The 20,971-nt window shown below is 41.2% G+C and overlaps 2 protein-coding genes across 3 annotated transcripts in view; one reads left to right on the top strand and one right to left on the bottom strand.

Moving 5' to 3' along the window:
* LOC131154265 (uncharacterized) overlaps positions 1 to 2,316 on the bottom strand; it is a 39,172-nt gene extending 36,856 nt beyond the window's left edge. For both annotated transcript variants that reach the window (XR_009136404.1, XM_058106932.1), the window contains exon 1: positions 1,914 to 2,316. Coding sequence is in view for 1 of the 2 variants with exons in the window: in XM_058106932.1 (XP_057962915.1) it covers positions 1,914 to 2,302 (389 nt within the window). In the remaining variant the exon portion in view is untranslated. The remainder of the gene's footprint in view (positions 1 to 1,913) is intronic.
* A 16,429-nt stretch (positions 2,317 to 18,745) lies between these two features.
* Positions 18,746 to 19,365, top strand: LOC131153835 (uncharacterized). Its single transcript, XM_058106287.1, has 2 exons — positions 18,746 to 19,173; positions 19,302 to 19,365. Exons 1-2 carry the CDS (start codon positions 18,746 to 18,748, stop codon positions 19,363 to 19,365), a joined length of 492 nt encoding a protein of 163 aa, XP_057962270.1.
* The last annotated feature ends 1,606 nt before the right edge of the window (positions 19,366 to 20,971 follow it).

Here is a 20,971-nt window from a genome sequence, read left to right as displayed (position 1 = left end):
CGATTAAAAGAGCGTGAGGGCCCTCACAAATCACTGTAAATCATAGTAAAGGGTCTGGATGGTTTGCATGTGGATTTTGGAAAGAAATTACGCTGGTATTTTGCAAGTTCACAAATTTCAAACTAAAATTCAGAAGACGTTTTATTTAAACAAATGGAAGGAAATAAACGTTTTAGATATTGAAAATTTGGATGATCCATCCTAGAATGCCATAACAAAATTTCACCATCGCTAGAAATAAATACAGAATCACAAGTAGCAGTTTTACATTGTTCACTCACATTCGCCTCCTCAAAGTAGTAAAGTCCCTCTCACTCCTTAGCACTGCCAATCGTCCTCCCCGATGATAGGTCCTGAAAAACACAATGAGAGGGAAGAAATGTAGCAGAACAATTGGAATTATTAGTCAACTGGCTAATGGATAGTAAGTTGCAGGATAAATTAAGAACACGAAGAATGGACTCTAGATTGATGGAGTTAGAGAGTCGGATATTCCCTTTGCTTGCGACAGACAAGAGTGATCCATCTGCTATTTTAACTTTCAAATTTCCAGCATAAGGTGAATATGATGAGAAAAGATGATAAGCATCGGCCATATGGTCAGAAACACCATAATCAATAATCCAAGGAGTTTGGATTTAGAGGTTATATTCAAGCTTGCAAAAAATCACCTCTTGGGGCTAAAGAACCCGAAGAAATATTTGTGGAATTTGTGATAACCTTTTCATCTTGTGTGTAAAGGCAATCTAAAAAAAGTGCACGATCATCAGCATGTAGGGCTTGCTTAAGCAGAATATGAATAGAGTCGGCACTTGGAAGCTTTGTGTGAGGAGAAGAATCTTGTTTCTCATGGCTTGTGTTGTTACCATTATTCAGTAAATTTAAGCTTTCAAGTTTCTCACCCATAGTTGGCTCACTCAAATCATAGTCAATGTGTTCTTCATCAGTAACCTCCATATGATCTGGTTTCGTGGTTCGTGAAGAATGTAACGGCGAGTGACTCGAGCGAGCGATGTGCGAACAGGCAAAGGTACGGCGACACCACAAGGCGAGCGTTGTCACAGACTCACAAGGCTCTGCGAGTGAGTGATGGGCAGTAGTCGGCAACGGTGAGAAAAAATGAAAGTATGAAACCCTAACTCGAGAGGTCTCCCCTCTGATGCAGAGATGAGGCGAATCACAGACTGAACTCTGTTGGAGGACCTCGTGAAACTCTATCAGAGGACCTCGTGAGATTTAGAAGTCATCGAACCTCTACTTTGGCCGGAAGTTTCCGCCATTGATAGTTAGGTTTAATCTCCTAGCTCTGATACCATGAAATCAGAATGAATAATTTCTGTATTTCTTGAATAATTTTGTACAAGCCAATACAAACTACTTATAATACAATCTCTACTCTAAATATGGAAATAATCTCCTAAAAGAATCTCACTCAATAATATACCCACTAAATCTCTCCAATATACATGGGATTTCTACAGTATATTCATAATAAATAATGGCCAGCAAAAAACCGCGCGGCTCAGAAGAAGGAAGAAGCCACATGATTCATATGGCTAGGGATGACAGACAAGAACATTGTGAAACAAGAGAAGAGGAGAGCAATCCTTTCTTTTCTCTTCTCTCCATCTTATGTGAACCAAACAAGAGTCATGGAGAGGAACCCATTCCTTTTCTCTTTTCTTCTCCCCAATTAAACAGACCTTTACTGAAAGAATAACAGCTAGCCCTAACGACTATCAATGGTGATGAGAATGCGATCAAAACAAGCATAAAGACATAGAAAGAACTACTGAAATAAATCCAGTTGAAAATACAGTGCGAGATTCCCATGAAATAAGGAAGTGATCAAAGAGACAGATAATGGGAAGGGGTAAAAAACATCTAAACGCAGAGGAGGCAACGGCGATTACTTGGAGCATCGAGCAACGACAGAATTGGCGAAAGGAGAAAGCTGAGGAATGTGTTTGGGAGAATTGGCCTCGCCATGGTCAGAATCATCATCGCCGGAGAATAACTTTCCGCTGTTGCTGCGGCTGCCGCGACGGTGGAAGAGGGATTTCAAGGGGCTCTGTGGGCCTCGGATGAAATTTTCCAACATGTTATCCATTTCTTGGTCGTCAATTTTGGAAGAAAGAAAATGTTTTTGTGCGGTATATTGAAGCCACACTGCAATGCAATAAATCAAAATGGAAGCAGAGAAGGAGATCGCCGACACGCAACCAACGGTTTGGTTCGTTGCCGAACCGGATAAGAGCATCGGATTTGGTCGGCTTCCCCGCCAACGCTCTCTCACCCTCATTAGTCTTGTCTTTTGCTTTTTGCCACTTGCATTTGTGGAGTTTTTTCCTATTTTAATATTTTTTTATAATAAAATATTAAATAATACTAGAAAATTTTTTTCATTCTAAGACTTACATAATCTCGCAGTTTGTTCCAACAAAATTTAAACAAATCTCGCTGGACCAAACTGCGAGATTTAAATGGGTAAGGCTTCTCATGGTGACGCATGGCAAGCTGAGAAGCAAATCTTATAAGACCAAACTGCATGATTTGCAGGGGAAATGAACCGTGAACTGACGCGTGGCAAGTTGGGAAGCAAATCTCGCAGGACCAAACTGTGACATTTGCAGGGTAAATAAATCGTGAACTAACGCGTGGCAAATCTTACAGCTTGGTCCTGCGAGATTTGCTTCTGATATGCCCATAATAAATCACACTAATAAGGGCAGGTCAACGCCTGTCTCGCACTCTCTCCGGGTCTGACATTCTGACGAGTGATTAGCTCCGATCTAATAAAGAGGAGAAGAGATCCACACCAACGCCCGTAATAACCGAGTAATAGGCGCGCGCACTTATTGCTGGAGAGCGATTCACGCCCCCGTGCAATAAATTCGAGCCAACCGACGGTCAACTCAATCCCCTATAAGAAGGGATTTGGAGTACAGGCAAAGGTAAGTCATTCGACACCCATTATTACTGTTGCATTTAGCCTCCCTAAAAGCCTTCCTCTTACTTAGGCATCGGAGAGATCCCCCGGAGTACACCCCGGGTCCTCCAAGCCTTTCTTCTCTTCCTCTTTCAGGTCAACGAGAGTCGAAGGAGCATCCTAACTATTTTTTACCTCGCAACAGTTGGCGCCGTCTGTGGGAAGTCACTTTTAGGAGGCGATATTATCTTGCTCTCGACTTTCAACATTCCAGCAATGCCGACCTCACGCAATTCTACCTCCTTCCCTAATACAAAAGTACCATCCCAATCCATCTAATCCACCTCCGTAGAATCATCGGGTGTCAGTAGGGAAGAGTTCCTCGCTTTCCAGAAGGAAATGAGAGACATGCTCAACCAACTCTTACAACAGAAGAGTCAAGAAGAGCACGTCCTTCCCCAACCGCAAGAGAATCCCAGCGCAGACAAGCAAGCTAACGAACCAGTGGAGAAAGAAGAGAAAACTCACCCTAATAAGAAGGTAGAAGATGCAAATAGTGTGGACGTCAACCAACAAAGGTCCACTAAGCTCGAGGAAAGAATAAAGAAGATAGATTACACAGAGAAGATGATGAAGGAAGGCAGAACCAGGCCCTACTATGGGGAAGCATCCCTAAGGTCCTCAGAGCCTCCATTCAACAAAGACATCAAGGAAGCTCCATTGCGGAGTAGATTCAAGATGCCCACCTTTGAAAGATACGAAGGTTTGTCTGACCCCATTGATCACCTGGACAATTTCAAAATGTTGATGCAGTTGCAAGGGGCTCCTGACGCCATCATGTGTAGAGCTTTTGCTACCACCCTAATGGGTACTGCCAGAGACTGGTATCGAACTTTTCGACCAGGATCTGTCGGTTCCTTCCAAGAGATGGAGCAAATGTTCACTGGCCACTTCCTTAGTAGCCGAAGAGTTGCTAAAACAACAGGCCATCTAATGAGTATGGTGCAAGGGGAGCGGGAAACTCTAAAGAACTTTATGCACCGGTTCAACACAGCAACCCTAGAAATCCGCAACTTAGATATGGGGGTAGCTTCGGCCACCTTGACAATGGCTCTCCAACCCGGAAGCTTCTTATACTCCCTAGGGAAAAAACTGCCGGCGGACATGGGGGAGTTAATGATCCGAGCAAAGAAGTACATAAACTTGGAGGAGATGATGGATACGAGAGGAAATCGCATAAAGTGGAAAAGGGGAAACAATAACAGAGAATCTGGAGACACCTATAGATCTGCAAAAAGGCATCAAACTAGTGCGCTGCAAACGGGTCAAAAGATGGGAGGACAGCACGACAAGTTCTCCACCTACACACCCCTAAATGTACCGCGCTCAGAGTTACTGATGCAGATAAAAAAGAAGGACTACGTCTCGTGGCCTGAACCTATGCGAACGCCTCTACATAAGTGGAACATGTCCAAGTTCTGCGCATTCCATAGGGATCACGGCCACGATACAGAAGAATGCATTCAGCTGAAGGGGACATCTGTCAAAGTTTATCAAGAAAGAGAATCCACAAAGGGAACCACTCGAGCAAAGAAGGCATGGCGTAAAAGAGAAGGAAGAGCAGGTCATTGGGGAAATTGCGGTGATCTTCGGAGGATCCGCCAGTGGAGGAGATAGCAGGAGTGCATGCAAAAGATATGCTAAATAGGTGCTGATGATGGAAAAGGGGGAAACCAGTAGCAAACGAAACAAGAGAGATGACGTCATCACCTTTGACAGTGGAGATGAAGAAGGAGTGCAGCAACCGCATGATGACGCACTAGTGCTCTCCCTACTCGTGGCCAATTACATGGTCAGACGCATACTAATAGACAACGGGAGCTCGGCCAACATCATGTTCAGCTCGGTCTTGGTCAGGATGAAGATCAGCAAGGAACGACTGAAGCCCGTCTCGACCCCCTTGGTAGGATTTGGAGGAAACACCGTTCACCCCTTAGGAACGATCACGTTACCGGTAACAATAGGGACGACCCCACAGCAGGTAACGACGTTGGCAGAATTCCTGGTGGTTGACCGACCTTCAGTATACAATGTCATCTTGGGTCGCCCTTTCCTTAACGCAGTTCGGGCGGTATCGTCAACATACCACCTCAAAGTTAAGTTCCCTACACCACAAGGGATAGGATCTGCTAAGGGAGATCAGGCCGCTGCTCGGAGTTGCTATGTAATGGCCTTGAAAGGGAAGATGGAGGCTAAAGAAGCTCTAACAGTGGAAGATCTAGAAGTCAGAGGAGAATATCCCCAGATCAGTACATTACACGAAGATATCAAGCACATACCACTGCAAGGCCACCAAAAGAGAAGTATACAGATCGGGAATTACTTGCCCGACACCTTGAAAGCGGAGCTGACTGAACTCTTGGACGAATTTGCTGATTTGTTTGCATGGTCGGCCGCAGACATGCTTGGCATTGACCCTGCTGTGATAGAGCACAAGTTGCAGGTCAACCCCAACCACCAACCTGTGAAATAGAAAAAAAGGAGCTTCGCAATGGAACGGATCAAAATAATCGATGAAGAGGTGGCGAAACTGTTGCAGGCCAACTTTATTCGAGAAGTAGACTACCCAGAGTGGCTGAGGAACGTGGTCCTGGTAAGGAAGCCCAATAGAAAATGGCGCACCTGCATAGACTTCACGGACTTGAATAAAGCGTGCCCAAAGGACAGCTTCCCTCTCCCTCGAATCGATCAGCTAGTGGATTCGACCTCGGTGCACGAACTTCTCAGCTTCATGGATGCTTACTCAGGGTACAACCAAATCCCTATGAGTCGAGCCGATGAGGAAAAAACTTCTTTTATCACCAAAAGGGGTTTGTATTGTTACCGGGTGATGCCCTTCAGCTTAAAAAATGCGGGGGCCACATATTAGAGGTTGGTGAACAAGATTTTTAAAGACCAGCTCGGAAAAACAATGGAAGCGTACCTGGACGATATGTTGGTGAAAAGCATGGAAGCGGGGCAACATTGTAAAGATTTGAGGGAAACGTTCGAGCTCCTTCGCTGGTACCACATGAAGTTGAACCCCTCGAAGTGTGTATTTGGCATTTCTGCAAGGAAATTCCTGGGCTTTATGGTGACTCATAGAGGTATAGAAGCAAATCCGGATAAAATACAAGCGCTACTAAAAATGGAAGCTCCAAGGACTAAAAAGGAGATATAAGTTCTAACGGGGAGGATAGCCTCCCTCAGCAGGTTCATCTCCTGCTCAGGGAACAAAGGCTTACCTTTCTTTAGAGCACTACGGAAGAAGGGAGGATTCGAATGGGGGGAGGAGCAGGACAAAGCCTTCGAGCAGCTTAAGCAATACCTCGGATCCCCTCCTCTCTTGACAAAAGCAAAGAATGGGGAAGACCTCTATCTATACATAGCTTCCACGAAAAATGCCATCAGCTCGGTCCCGGTCCGGGAAGAAAGCAGGAAGCATCAGCCAATATATTACACAAGTAAGGTGTTAAGTGGTGACGAAAAGAACTATTGTATGGTGGAAAAAGCCGCTTTCTCCATCATCTGTGCGGCACAGAAATTAAGACCCTATTTTCAAGCCCACAGGGTTATCGTGTTAACAAACCTGCCAATGAGACAAATTCTATAGCGACCGGAGAGTTCGGGAAGGATGACGAGGTGGTCGATAAAATTAAGTGAGTTCGACATACAGTATCAACCGAGGCCCGCAGTCAAAGCTCCGGTACTCGCAGATTTTACAGCAGAAAGGTTCCCCGAATCATCCACCAAGTCGAAGAAATGGACGCTACATGTTGATGGGTCCTCTAATGCTGCTAGAGGGGGAGCTGGATTCATCCTTTCTGACCTAGAGGGCAATGAAACTCTCTTTGTATTAAAGCTGGAGTTCATAGCAACCAACAACGAAGCGGAGTACGAAGCTCTGTTAGTAGGCCTGCGTCTGGCGGAAGCATTAGGGGTGGCATAGATCAAAGTATTGAGTGATTCCCAGCTGGTGGTAGAGTAGCTTAAAGGATAATTCGAGGCCAGGGATCCAAGAATGAAGAAATATCTCTTCAAAGCAAGAGAATACATAGAGGCATTCGTTCTGTTCGACATAGAACACGTGCCGAGGGCAGAGAACAAAAAGGCGGACGCACTCGCGAAGTTAGCTTCGGCAACCAGTTCGGATTGGAAAGACACTATCTATCTTGAACGCATAGGGAAACCCTCATACGAGGAGGACAGAATTAACTTAGTAGCGTCCGAGTTCAGCAAGGACGATTGGAGAGCGTCTTTATTCCTATACCTCCAGGATGGATCCTTACCAGAAGACAATAAGGAGGCTTAAAAGGTAAGGAGGAAAGCTGCAAGATATACGTTGATGGGTCGGGAGCTCTACAGGCGATCCCTGACATTGCCTTACCTTCGATGTTTAAGCAACGAGGAAGGGGAGTAAATACTACGGGAAATCCACAAAGGAGTATGCGGAAACCACCTTGCCAGTAGGGCTCTAGCTCACAAGGCTATGCGACAAGGATTTTACTAGCCCACAATAAAGAAGGACGCTATCGAGCTCGTCAAAAGATGCGACAGATGTCAAAGGTGCGCAGTGGTACCATACGCACCCTCTAGTCTACTCTCCCCTCTAACCAGTCCCTGCCCTTTTGCTCAGTGGGGGATAGACATCCTCGGACCTCTTCCACAGACGACTGGCCAGAAAAAATTCTTGTTGGTAGCAATAGATTATTTCACTAAGTGGGTAGAGGCCGAACCTCTAGCCACCATAACAGAGCAGAACATTACACGCTTCGTGTGGACCTCACTGGTTTGCCGTTATGGCATCCCCTGGGCGGTAGTTACAGACCACGGGAAGCAGTTCGACAATGACTGCTTCAAAAAGTTCTATTCGGACCTATCTATTAAGCCTTTCTTTGCGTCAGTGGCGCACCCCCAGAGCAATGGACAAGTAGAGAACATGAATCGGACGATTCTACACGGACTGAGGACGCGACTCGAATCCATGCAAGGTAGATGGACAGAGGAACTCCCTTCCCTCATATGGGCATACCACACCACCAAGAGAGCAGCAACAGGGGAAACCTCATTCATGCTTGTCTTCAGCGCAGAAGCAGTCATCCCAGCAGAGGTGGGGATACCCTCTTGGCGAAGGCAGTACTTTAACGAGCAGACCAACAGTGAGGAGCTCAGGTCAGAAATAGACCTACTGGAAGAGAGACAGGATCAGGCGAGTTTAAAAGTTGCAGCGTACCAGCAGAGGGTAGCAAAGTACTACAACAACCGCGTTAAAGTACGAAATTTCCAGCCAGGAGACTTAGTCCTGAGGAAGAGGCGAAACAACCCGGCTGAGCTAGGGTCACACAAGTTAAAGCCTAACTGGGAGGGCCCATACAAGGTCACAGCAGAGATAAAACCAGGGACATACAAGTTGGAAGATGTAGGGGGGAAAGAACTCAAGAACACATGGAATTTTGAAATGTTAAAGAAATACTATTCTTAAAAACCGCTTCTTACAGCGCTGTAATAAAAGTATCCATTACAAAAGTTGCACTACATCAATAAAGGTTGAAAAATTCAAAATACATGTTTGGTTCCTACAAACTAGTTTGCTTTGCTCCCCTCTCCAACTTCCTCCTCCTCCCCTTCTTCATCCTCCTCCAGATCCTCCGCAGACTCGGGGCTCTCACCGCTATAACCATGAGAGCTTACACCATCAAGAGGAAGCTCAGGATGTTTGGTCCTTACTTGATCCCGGCACCTCCTGAATCCAACTCGATAAGCTTTGGAGGTGTCGATAACAAATTGGTTGGAGTCTTTGTACTTTTTCACTGTAGTTCGGGAAGAAGAAGCAACAACAGCAGCTTCTCTGGCAGGAAGTTCCTCATTACGAAGGCGATCAACCTCTGCTTGCAGAGCACGCTCGCGGACCTTGGCCTCGTGCAGTTCGTTCTGAGTAAGAACATATTTTTCCCAGGCATCGAGTGTCTGCCGATACATCTCCGCAACCTTTTCCTCCTAAGCTAGAGCCATCGTCGCCAGCTGTGGAAGAATACAAAGTTTGGAACAGTTAGAAAGACTATGCATAAGTCTAAAAGTATAAAGCCAGTTAAGTCTACCTGGTACGAAGTATAGCGGATTTTCGCTGAGAGAGCGTCAGGAAGGGTGCACTGGGCCTACACAAAATCCTCAGCATGCACAGCTCGATGGAGAGCAGAGGCAGAACGGGTCAGCTCGTGAAAGATGGCTTCAATTTGAGCCTGCAGGTTCATAGGAGGAGTAGCCTGGACCTCATCAGTGAGGGCGCCGGAGTCACCTACTGCAGGGGCATCCCTGTGAGAGGATTCTCCTTCGATCTCCCTTCTCTTCTTCCTGCTCCTACTCACCCTTTGCTTTCTAGCTTCTCCTATGAGAGATTCATACCGGGTGAAGTCCATATCTGCAAGGATAAAAGAGAAATGGAGTAAGAATACCAACAGTAAAGACAACATCCGAACATACACATATACATAATTAGGGGGAAGAATGACTTGAGGAAACGGGGCTGATCCCCCACTGCACGAGGACACGCTCCTGGAGCGGCTCCTCATGAGGGATAACACCCTGTTCACCAAGGACATGAAGTTCTTTCAGGATAGCCTGCTCTTCGGGGGAAAGTCTGGGGAGGAGATGGTGCACCCGAACTACAAAGGAAAAAGGGGTGAAAGGAGAAAAGATGAGTTAGACGGATAACCTAGTAAGCCCTGCAAAAGAGGGGGGAAAAAGACAGACGACGTTACCATCAAGAGTAGAAGACCAAACAAAGGAGCCCGTGTAATTCAACTCTCCCGAGGCAAAGAAGTAACGAGTCTTCCAATTATGGATGGAAGAACTGCCTGGTGAGAAAAGTTTATAACCTGGTAGGGAGTTGAAATAATATAGCTCCTTCTCTGCAGAATGAGATCGCATTTGGAAACAATTTCTGAAAAGTGGGACGGTAGGCTGATGGCCCAGTCGAAGTAAGAGCACGGCAAAACAGGTGAGTGAAAGATAAGAGTTCGGAATGAGTTGAGATGGTGCTATGCGATAAAAACGTAGTACGCTAGAGACAAAAGAGGGAAAAGGGAGCCTAAGACCCAAATCTATATAATCCGTATAAAGGCAGAGCTCCTCGGATTTTTGGTCAAGAGCTGACTCGGAAGTAGAGGGCAACCTAACAGTGATATTAGATGGTATGGAAAAAAAAATAATGAACATTCCGCAGGTCGGAGGAGGTAAGCTCACAACGAGCGCTCCGAACTATAGTAGGAACCCTTAAAGGCTGTGAGGAAGTCTCCATAGGGAAAACAAAGCCTGAAGGAAACAGTATCTATACCTAAGGATCAAACGAGCAAGCAACAGCAAAAACAAAGAAGAAAAGATTCCAAGACAGATCAAGACCAGTAAAATTTCACACACAAACAGCTAGGCGACTTACGAGAAAAGATCAAACATACAAAACTAACGCAAGAACAACGAAGAACATGAAGAATAACAAAGCAAAAATGCTATAGAGAGGGAAAGCATACCTAGCACCAAATGGGGGACTTGTGGAATGAAGAAGAGTAGAGAAGAAAGCAGTCCTCTTGGAATGAAGACGAGTGTGGAATGAAAGAGTCCACTGGCCTTTATAAAGAGACGAGGGCATGAATCCCTGTGGCGGGAGTCTCAAGAATTTTCATTTACTAAAAGGATTGCATCTCGAGGGAGGAAAAGGACACAGAAAGTCTCTGACAAAGGCACAGACGTGGCTTCCCAAGGACAAATGTTACCTCGGAAACACCAAGTCGCCTCGGACACAGCGTTAGACGGATGACCATAAATAAGAGCTTTCCTCCAGCCCACTTCTCAAGGTAGAATGCATTTAAAACCTGCTTTTATGTATCTCTCGCAGGACAGAAGCGTGCAACGATGCCTCGGGAAGGGGAAACAGACGCGAAGGCCAAACTCACGAGCATGACTCGTGAAGCCAGAACAACCCAACAGATGAGCACGACTCATTCGACGGATGGCCAAACTGACGAGCACAACTCGTAAGGCCAGAACAACCCAACAGATGAGCACGACTCATCAGGTGGATGGCCCAAACTGACGAGCAGGACTCGTGAGGATAGAACAACCCAAGAGATGAGCACGACTCATCAGGCAGATGGCCCAAACTGACGAGCACGACTCGTGAGTCCAGAACAACCCAAGAGATGAGCACGACTCATCAGGCGGATGGCCCAAACTGACGAGCACGACTCGTAAAGCCAGAAAAGCCCAGCAGGGGAGCACGGCTCAATAGACGCAAAGGCCCAATTAATGGGCATGACCTGTAAGGCCACACAGTCGAGTAGGTTGGATAGCTCAGCCAATTTCCCTCCATGGGACAGGTCGAACTAATTCCCTTAAAGAGTCAAATAGTTCGGCCTAAGTTTTCAAAGAGCTCAAAAGAAACAGCTCGGCACAAGCCTTCCTTCAAAGAGCTCGGATAAAACAGTTCGGCCTGAATGATTCTTCGAAGAGCTCGGAAGAAACAGCTCGGCACAAGCCTTTCTTCAAAGAGCTCGGACAAAACAGGTCGGCACAAGCCTTTCTTCAAAGAGCTCGGACAAAACAGTTCAACCTGAATGATTCTTCGAAGAGCTCGGAAGAAACAGCTCGGCACGAGTCTTTCTTCAAAGAGCTCAGCACAAACAGCTTGGCACGAGTCTTTCTTCGAAGAGCTCGAACAAAACAGCTCGGCACAAACAGGTTGGCACGAGTCTTTCTTCCAAGAGCTCGGCACAAACAGTTCGGCATGAGTCTTTCTTCGAAGAGCTCAGACAAAACAGCTCGGCACAAATAGCTGGGCACGAGTCTTTCTTCGAAAAGCTTGGACAAAACAGCTCGGCACGAGTCTTTCTTCAAAGAGCTCGGACAAAACAGCTCGGCACAAACAGCTCGGCACGAGTCTTTCTCCAAAGAGCTCGGACAAAACAGCTCGGCACAAACGGTTTGGCATGAGCTGCTCAACTATCCTCCCAAAAAAAAAAAAAAAGGGAACACAATGGAGTGTTAAAACTTCTAAAGGGAAAGATGCAAACACAAAATTCAAAATTCTATCCAGAAATTTGAAATTGAGGGGGAGACAATTGATATGCCCATAATAAATCACACTAATAAGGGCAGGTCAACGCCTGTCTCGCACTCTCTCCGGGTCTAACATTCTGACGAGTGATTAGCTCCGATCTAATAAAGAGGAGGAGAGATCCACGCCAACACCCGTAATAACCAAGTAATAGGTGCGCGCACTACTAAAAGTCACTTATTAGTGACGATTAACCAACCGTCACTACTAATATCTATAAATATATAAAAAAATTTAGTTAAGGGTACTAGGTCAGAGTATTAGTGACGAATTTCAAAATTCGTTACTATTGGTCATTATTAGTGACGGATTTGACAACCGTCACTAATACTTCATTTTTTTAAAAAAATAAAAAAAATTTGAGTTCAGAGTATTAGTGATGAATTTGTAAATTTATTACTATTGGCCTATTATTAGTGACGGATTCAAGAACCGTCACTAATACTTCCTGTTTTAAAAAAATTAAAAATTTTAAGTTCAGAGTATTAGTCGCGAATTTATGAATTTGTCACTATTGGTCTCTTATTAGTGACAGATATGAGAACCGTGACTAATAATGCCTTTTTTAAAAACAAATAAAAAAAATTCAGTTCAGAGTATTAGTGACGATGTTGTAAATTCGTTACTAATAAGAGACCAATGGTGACGAATTTTTAAATTCGTCACTAAAACTTCCTTTTAAAAAAAAAAATTTAAGTTCAGAATATTAGTGACGGATTTATAAATTCGTCACCATTGGTCTCTTATTAGTGACGAATTTCTAAACTCGTCACTACTAGGTCATTATTAGTGATGAATTGTGGACCGTCACTAATCCTATGTCATTTAAAAAAGAAAATAGACGGAGAATAATAGTGACGGTTTTGAAACCGTCACTAATGCCCAAAATCTCTTATCCCTATCCATAGGATATTTTCCCTCCTTCTCTTGGCTCCTCCTCTTCCTCTTCTGCTCCCACGCGCGATCGTCTTTCCCAGTCTCCTGCTGCTCTCTCTCGGCCTAGTGTGCCCTGTTCGCTGGACATCGCAGGCTTCGTTGGAGCCCTAGTGGACTGACGGCCTAGTACACCCTCTCCCAGTTTCCCGCTGCGACCCCCGTCGAACTCGACCCTTTCCTAGTCTAGCTCCTGCTGTTCCCAGCCGACTGACGACCTTAACTTCTCGCTGGACACCTTAGGTTTGTTCCCTTGTCTTTCTTCTTTGTTTATTTTTATTTTTATTTTTATTTTGGCTGGAACCTCAACAATATATTTCTAGGGTCATCTCTTGTTTTTAAAATAGTCAATCCCTAACCATGTTTTTGGGAGCATGGAAAAATTTTAATTGGTTTGCTTAGATTTAGATAGAATTTAGTTTTTGTGTGGAGTTATTTTAATCTATAGAAATCTACATTTAAACTCAAAATTTTTGCTTTCAAAAATATATTATCACTTTATTTTTTTAATTTTTAATGGTAATACTTAGTCTTAATTATGTATATTTAAATAAGCTGCCCCTACTTAATAATACATTATAATTTTTTTTGTTTATTAAGACTAAGTATTTGCATTATATATGTATATATTATAATTATTTCGTTTAACATGTAATAAGAAAGGGATATATATCCTTGTGCAGTAGTATTTGAAGGTCAGTCACTTGTAGGATTTCATTTTATAGCTTAAATTATTATTAATCAATAGTTGAAATTTATAGTTTATTGTTCTAACTGTAATATTAGATAACTCACAAAAATTTTAATTTTTCTTACTCAGAAAAAAGTATTAATTATTATTTGTAACTTATAAATATGCCTTGTCAATAAAAATCGGTTGAAGATTTTCTTCCTAGTATGATAATTTCTAGTTTTTATGGTTGTCGTCTTATAAATAAAAATTGGTTGAAGTTTGTATCTTTAGTATAATCATTGATGTTTTTTTTTTTTAATTACTTTGAACTCATAGTTTTCATTTATTTTTCTTTTTCATTATATTGTTTAAATTTTGCAATAAAAAATTTTTTATTCATTTTTGCAAGCTTAAAATTCATACTTTAAATATGGATTTGTGTGAGTTTCAATAAAATATAATACAAACTTATATTAAATTTTATTTGAATCCATAAATATCTAAATTTGAGAATTAAAGCATGGATGAGATTTCCCATTTTTGTGTGGATCTAAATTCTAGAGGCGAACCATGCACATGAACATGAAGTATAAGCTATTCTACAAGTGAAAGTGTCTCACTAAGAGTTTGAATCTAACTTGAGGAAAAATGAAATTTGTTTTAATGAAAGTAGCTACTCTGTGAGAAGAGAGTATTATAGAGGTTCCAGAATGAATGCATAACCTAATATGGGAGCATCTTCAAGGTAAGAGATGAACAATTAAGGAAAGAAAGTAAAATAGGCATTGACATGGATTGAAAATGGAGCCCTGCCAAGTAGTTTCAAGGCAAACTTCTTCATTCCAGTTTACAACCCCCATCAACACTTCATTTAAATGTATTAATACCTTTCAAATATGCTTGTGTTGAACGCTAACTGCATGGCTGATGCAGTACATTGTGAATTGCATGTTGTAGTGAAATTAGGTTCTCACATGCTCAAACTCACTAGTATCTGCATGATGCGTATTATTGTGATTTGTTTGTTTGAATCTATCAAGTTTTAGTGTAGGAATTTTTTTGGAAATGTTCAATTTACAGATGGCATGCTGCCAAAATTTCGCAAACATTACTAAATGAGGCAATGTAGACTTAGTTTATTTAGAACGGACATTCATTTATATGTTTTTGGTCTGGTAAGCTTAAGGCATTCATTGCCGTGCCTAAATCATTGAAAATATTATATACACTTGGTTGAGGATTTGAAAATTTGAAAAACGCATAATTTGAATATATACATAACTCACAGGGAGCATCACTTTCATAATTATTTAAATTAAATGCTCTCATCATCTCATAACGTTCTGTCAAATGCCTGGATGAATAACAATACAACACTAAACTCAATACTATCCATTGTTCTCTGCTATTCATATTCTGAATTTAATATATGGTTACATGGATTACTGTCGTGAATATGCTACGGGATTTCATGCTAGTTTAGAATGTCTCCGGCATGGCGGATGCAATTGATGTGTATTGCATGCTGGTAGTGGATATAGGGTCGTGTGTGCCTTCAACTTCTTATAAATGATCTATTTGAACCTATCAGGTACAGGTTTTATGAGAAAATATCCAATTTATAGACGGCATGCTGCCAAAATTGCATTAAAATTTTTCAAAGTCTGAAACAAAAGATAGGCTTAGTTTAATGTTAAACTATTTTTGAAAGGATGAGTGAAACTTAGGAATCATAATAAATGAGGTAATGTAGACTTAGTTCATTTACAACGGACATTCATTTATATGTTTTTGGTCCGGTAAGCTTAAAGCATTCATTGCCGTGCCAAAATCATTGAAAATATTATATACACTTGGCTGAGGATTTGAAAATTTAAAAAACACATAAGTTGAATATATACATAACTCACAGGGAGCATCACTTTCATAATTATTTGAAAAAGACATAATTAGAGATTCATCTGGACATATGGGTGTCACTATAGAAAATAACCAAAAAAAATGGAAAAAAAATGGTCCATGCACGAGATCACCAATGAAAGCGCCTAGGGCATATTTTATTTTCCATAATTTTCTCAACTACCAAACAAATGACCAATTTCATGTCCATTTGACTCACATATTTTACTTAGTTATAATATTTTCTCACTAAGGCTTGAAAAGATACACACTTGCTCATGCCAGTTCATGACCTTTTTCTCCATGAATCTTCCCATTTCCCTCCTCTGTAAACCCCACAATCATTGTTTAGAGTTTTATTTTAAGTAGAGCAATAATGCTTGTCTACGAAACAATAAAGCATGCTAATTGGACATATGTCACCGGTTGGATTTATTCGCTGCATCCCCTTCCCCACGCAATGCTAATACCTCATTGAGTCATTGTGCAAATCCCCCATAAACTAATCTTATGCTGCTTTTTAGAGCATGCATTTTACATCTTAAATTTAGATTTAAATAGACTTTAATAAATTTTAATATAATTTTATGCTCCTTGTGTTTCGAGATACTTTGGACTTGAATTTACATTGAATTTAAATAAAATGTAATATTAAACTGTATTAAAATTTGTCCAAATCCATTCAAATGTTCGAAATCTATGCTCTCGAACACAATGTTACATTTTTCATTATTGATATTACTACCGTACAAATTATGTAATATGCATGATTATGAAATTTTTGCCAATTTGTTATATCATATAATTATTTTTCCTGATTATACTTAGCGTCAGCTCTCCTCGATTTGGTGTACTAAATTTTTTTTAATGACTCTTAATTTGTAGGATTTGCGGCTGTCATAACATCAACATGATGTCATGCATGCATGCACTACAGTCGTCAGATGCAACTTTTGACGATTTTTTTTATAATTTTTATTGTCACTTGAACAAATGGAGTTTTTGTATTTTAATTTGAATTTGTATTAGTATTTGTATTTTAATTTTGAATATTTTTAAATAATTTTTGTTATCTAAACATATGTTATTTCTTCATTTTAATTGAATTTATATTTAAATTCGAAATTTTGAATGATTTACGAATTTTGTAGTAATTATGGTTTCAGTTTATATATTCGAAAATGTAATTATAGATTTTTTATATAAGAATTCATGATTAAATAAAATTAGTATAAAAGTAATTTTTCTAATTATTAGTGAAGGATTCAAATTCGTCACTAATACCCTACTATTAGTGATGAATTACATAATACCGCTCCTATTAGTGACTAATTTTTGATTCGCCCATAATACCACACTAGTAGTGACGAATTTCTAATTCGTCACTAATACCATACTAGTAGTCACGAATTTCTAATTCGTCAATAATACCATATTAGTAGTGACGAATATCTAAGTCATCACTAATACCCTACTAGTAGTGACGAATTTATAATTCGTCACTAATACCCCTCCTATTAGTGACGAATTTGAGTTGAGCCGTTATATACTGTATAGTGATGGTGTTAGGGTTTTAGTGATAGATTTAATCCATCACTAATACTCCATTATTAGTGATAAAAATTAAATTCGTCACTAACAGTTAGTAGTAACGACACATATAGCAACTATTTGAAAACTGTGACTACTACTCATAAATTCCTCACTAATACTATTAGTGACGAATTTATGACTATTAGTGACGGATAAATAGAGAGCAGAGTGAACAGAGAGACCAGAGAGGAGAAGACCGTTGTAGAGTAGAGGGAAGAGGCCGGACGATTGGCATGTGATCGTTGCTCACCGAAGGTTGCTTGCCAAATGTTGAGGAGGAAGATATAAAAGGGGGAGATGGGGTAACTTCATTTTGAAACCCTAAGCTCATTTTTTTTTTGAATTCAAATTTATATTTTTGATTAAAAAACTTGTTAGATTGATTAATAAAATCGTTAGTGTGGCTCATAAATTAGTACGTATCACCTTCAATTTGCTAATTGAAGGCATAGTTTGGAAACGCCCAAATTTGAGGTTAGGGTTTTTTTGTTAGTATTTTACTTCCTTTCATTTGTTTTATGTGTTATGTGTAATTTAATTGACAAGTATGTTGTAATCTAGTGTTTTAAATTTGGTATTAGAAAAAAAAAATGAATTATTGATTGGATTTTAATTTAAAATGAATTATTGTTTGGATTAACATTGTGAGTTTGAAGTTTGTATTTAATTTATTTGTATATATTATTGTCGTCCATTTTTTCTAATTTTGCATCCATCTTCATGCTTTTAATTTACATTCTAATTTCTTAAAATGAACCTAGACTTGTTCAATAAGCATAAAATGTCTAATTATTATTCAGATTGTCAAAATTTCAACTTGCTCTTTAGGCATGTTAATGTATAGCTTAGATTTGGTTTTTTTTCTTTTCGAAATGTATATGTTGGAATTCTTTGACAATACTATCATTTAATCATTTTTGGATTTAATATAAATAATAGTACCAATATTAACACAAATTTAAAACATATGCATCATAATATATTATTTTTAATTAAAAAATAACAATATGAAATTGGTTTCTATGTTGTCTTCATTTCATTACCGATAGGGACGACATTTTCCTGATATCAGATCAGCATCCAGGAATTCTCACTACAGTGGCAACCACCACATGCCCACCAGCGATTCTACTTTCAACACGTGGTCAACAAATTTAATACAAAAGAACAAAGTGTTAATCTGAAGCATATTACTGAGTGAGTGGGAAGGGAACATCGGGTAAGAAAATTTGACAAATGGATGGAGAGAATATTTTATGAGGGTGGAGAACCAGTAAAGTCATTTTTCGAACAGATCCCTCCTTATATGTGGACTCGATGCCATGACGGTGAACGAAGGTATGGGAACATGACCACTAACCTTGTGGAATGTTTCAACGTCATTCTGAAAGGAACTTGTAGCCTCCCAATAATGACCTTTGTGCAACTAACATATTATCGCGTTGCACATTATTTCAGTAGTTGACGGGAGGCTGCTCGTAAGGCAATAGCTGGAGGAAATGCATTTACTCCGCATATCCTGCTAGTGATAGAAAGAGGGAAGCTAAAGGCAACCGCACAACGAGTCACAATGTTCAACCGGTTGAGGGGTACCTTTAGCATCACAACAGCACAAACGGGGCCACATGAAGGAAACAATATCCAAACTTTGAGTGTAAATGGACACAAATGCTCATGTGGGAAGTTGCAAGTTTTACACTTTCCTTACTCCCACCTTCTCGCTGCATGTGCAGAGATACGGTTGAAAGCCGTCCAGTATGTTAAGTCATGCTTGAGCACTACCGAGCACTATGCGACATACGCCACCAATTTTAATTTGATTAGGCACGAGACGTATTGGCCAGCATCCTCGTTTCCGAATTTGCGAGCAAATCCTACGTATGCTCGGCATAAAGGTCAACCTAAAAGCTTACGTCTACGAAATGAGATGGACGCAAGGGAAGGTAGGAAGAAGAGCACATACAACATATGTCATCAAGAAGGACATAATTGCACAAGGTGTTCAAGAAGGACACAACCAAGGGATGCAACTGACCCTTCGTATTGACTTATGACACACTTATAGGACTTTTACTACACGTCATGTTCATTTTGTATTTACTATATTTCATCGGTGCCTTTTGCAGGATTGATCCAAGGCCTGCTGATCGCAACGTGTTGACGATGGGCGATGATCATCGGTCCAGCTGAGCATGGGTTGATGGTCATGTCGACTCCTAATTCTTCCAAGGGGGCACACAGTTTATTGAGCGCTGGTTGGATGCAGACGACCATATTGTTAGATGGATATGCAATGCGGGGTTCTATGGTATATATTGAACTGCCCATATCCAGTTGGATTGGCATCTCGTAACAGTTTTAGTGGAGCGGTGGAGACTGTAGCTGCACACGTTCCACCTACCACACCACATGGGGAGGCAACCATCAAACTTGAAGATGTCACGATTTTGTTCGGGCTGCCAATTGATGGGAGCCCAATTACTGGTCGTACTGTTGGACCAATTGAGGGCCCTACAGACCTTCAGGGACGACTCGCACTACGTACTATGTGTGGACATTTTTTAGGGTTCGTACCACCAAACAATGAGTTGGTTGGTGCACACATTCATATACGGTTCCTTAATGGGGAGATGTTTCGTCAGCTCCTAGCAAATGCAGATGCGGAGACTATAGTATGCCATGCACGAGCCCACCTGCTGCGCTTGATATGTGAGGTGTTGTTTTGCAACGTTTCAGGGAGTTACGTGCATATAATGTTCTTTTCTACTCCTTTCGCAACATTGGCGTGGCTTTATAGGGAGATGTGTTGCGCCACTCACCTATTGAAGACACAGATTGTTGGCCCACTCTGCTTACTACAGGTTTAGGCCTGGGAGATATTTGCCTCCTTAGCTTCTATGCGCCGAGGTTTCCTGCAGATTGAGAGGGGTGAGGATGGTCATCCAGCTGACCCACTCGCATATCGATTAATACTAACATCATTTATTATAACATTCATGCTATAAGTACTATGAATACTAATTCATAGTACTTGCTAGTTGTTACATTCGAAAACTTATGTTTTATTTTGTATAGAAGGAGGGACGATATGAGGGCGCCGTTGGTTGCGCAACACAGATTGCCCTGGTACAGGTTTGAGTTGGACATACACCGGGAGCATGAAGTATAGTCCGATTAAAGTGTAGCACATCATAGTCTTTTTCTACCAGATACGTATAGTTCGCTTACATTTTACTTATGTTTAAATACAATTCGTATGGAGGCCCTATACGGCTGAGATTATAACCGATTTACCTCCCCATTATGTAGTTAAGAGTGACCTATGGGTAGCCCGAGTGCCACTCATATGCTTTCATATTATCGAGTGGTATCTCCCTGATAGAGTTATGTAGCAGTTTGGCTATCAATAGGGCATTCCCGACCACTTTTTAACATCAGGGATAGATGTACTTGGGAAGGACCTTCATGGCATGGATGGACGCGGTTGAGGGGTCACGGTCTGGGTGACTACACACAAGATATACATGATTGCATAGGAGCATCAGCGAGACTATATTCTTCTAGTGGAGTACAAGATGGTCTGATGCGTTTGGATGATCTATACTTTACCTGGTATAGGTCCATCACACGACGCTTCATCGACAAGACCACTACTGTATATATGAGCTCATAAGAAGACTTTAACCCACACTTACTTTTGTTATGTTTACGTTACGATCTGCACGTGTTAATCAATTTTTTTTGTATACTGCAAGCTGACATACTACAATTAGGTTGATCAGATCTCTCCAGATCC

The sequence above is a fragment of the Malania oleifera genome, chromosome 4 (assembly GCF_029873635.1).
Source record: "Malania oleifera isolate guangnan ecotype guangnan chromosome 4, ASM2987363v1, whole genome shotgun sequence".
Lineage (NCBI taxonomy): Eukaryota > Viridiplantae > Streptophyta > Magnoliopsida > Santalales > Ximeniaceae > Malania > Malania oleifera.
This window is presented reverse-complemented; position numbering and strand designations above follow the sequence as displayed.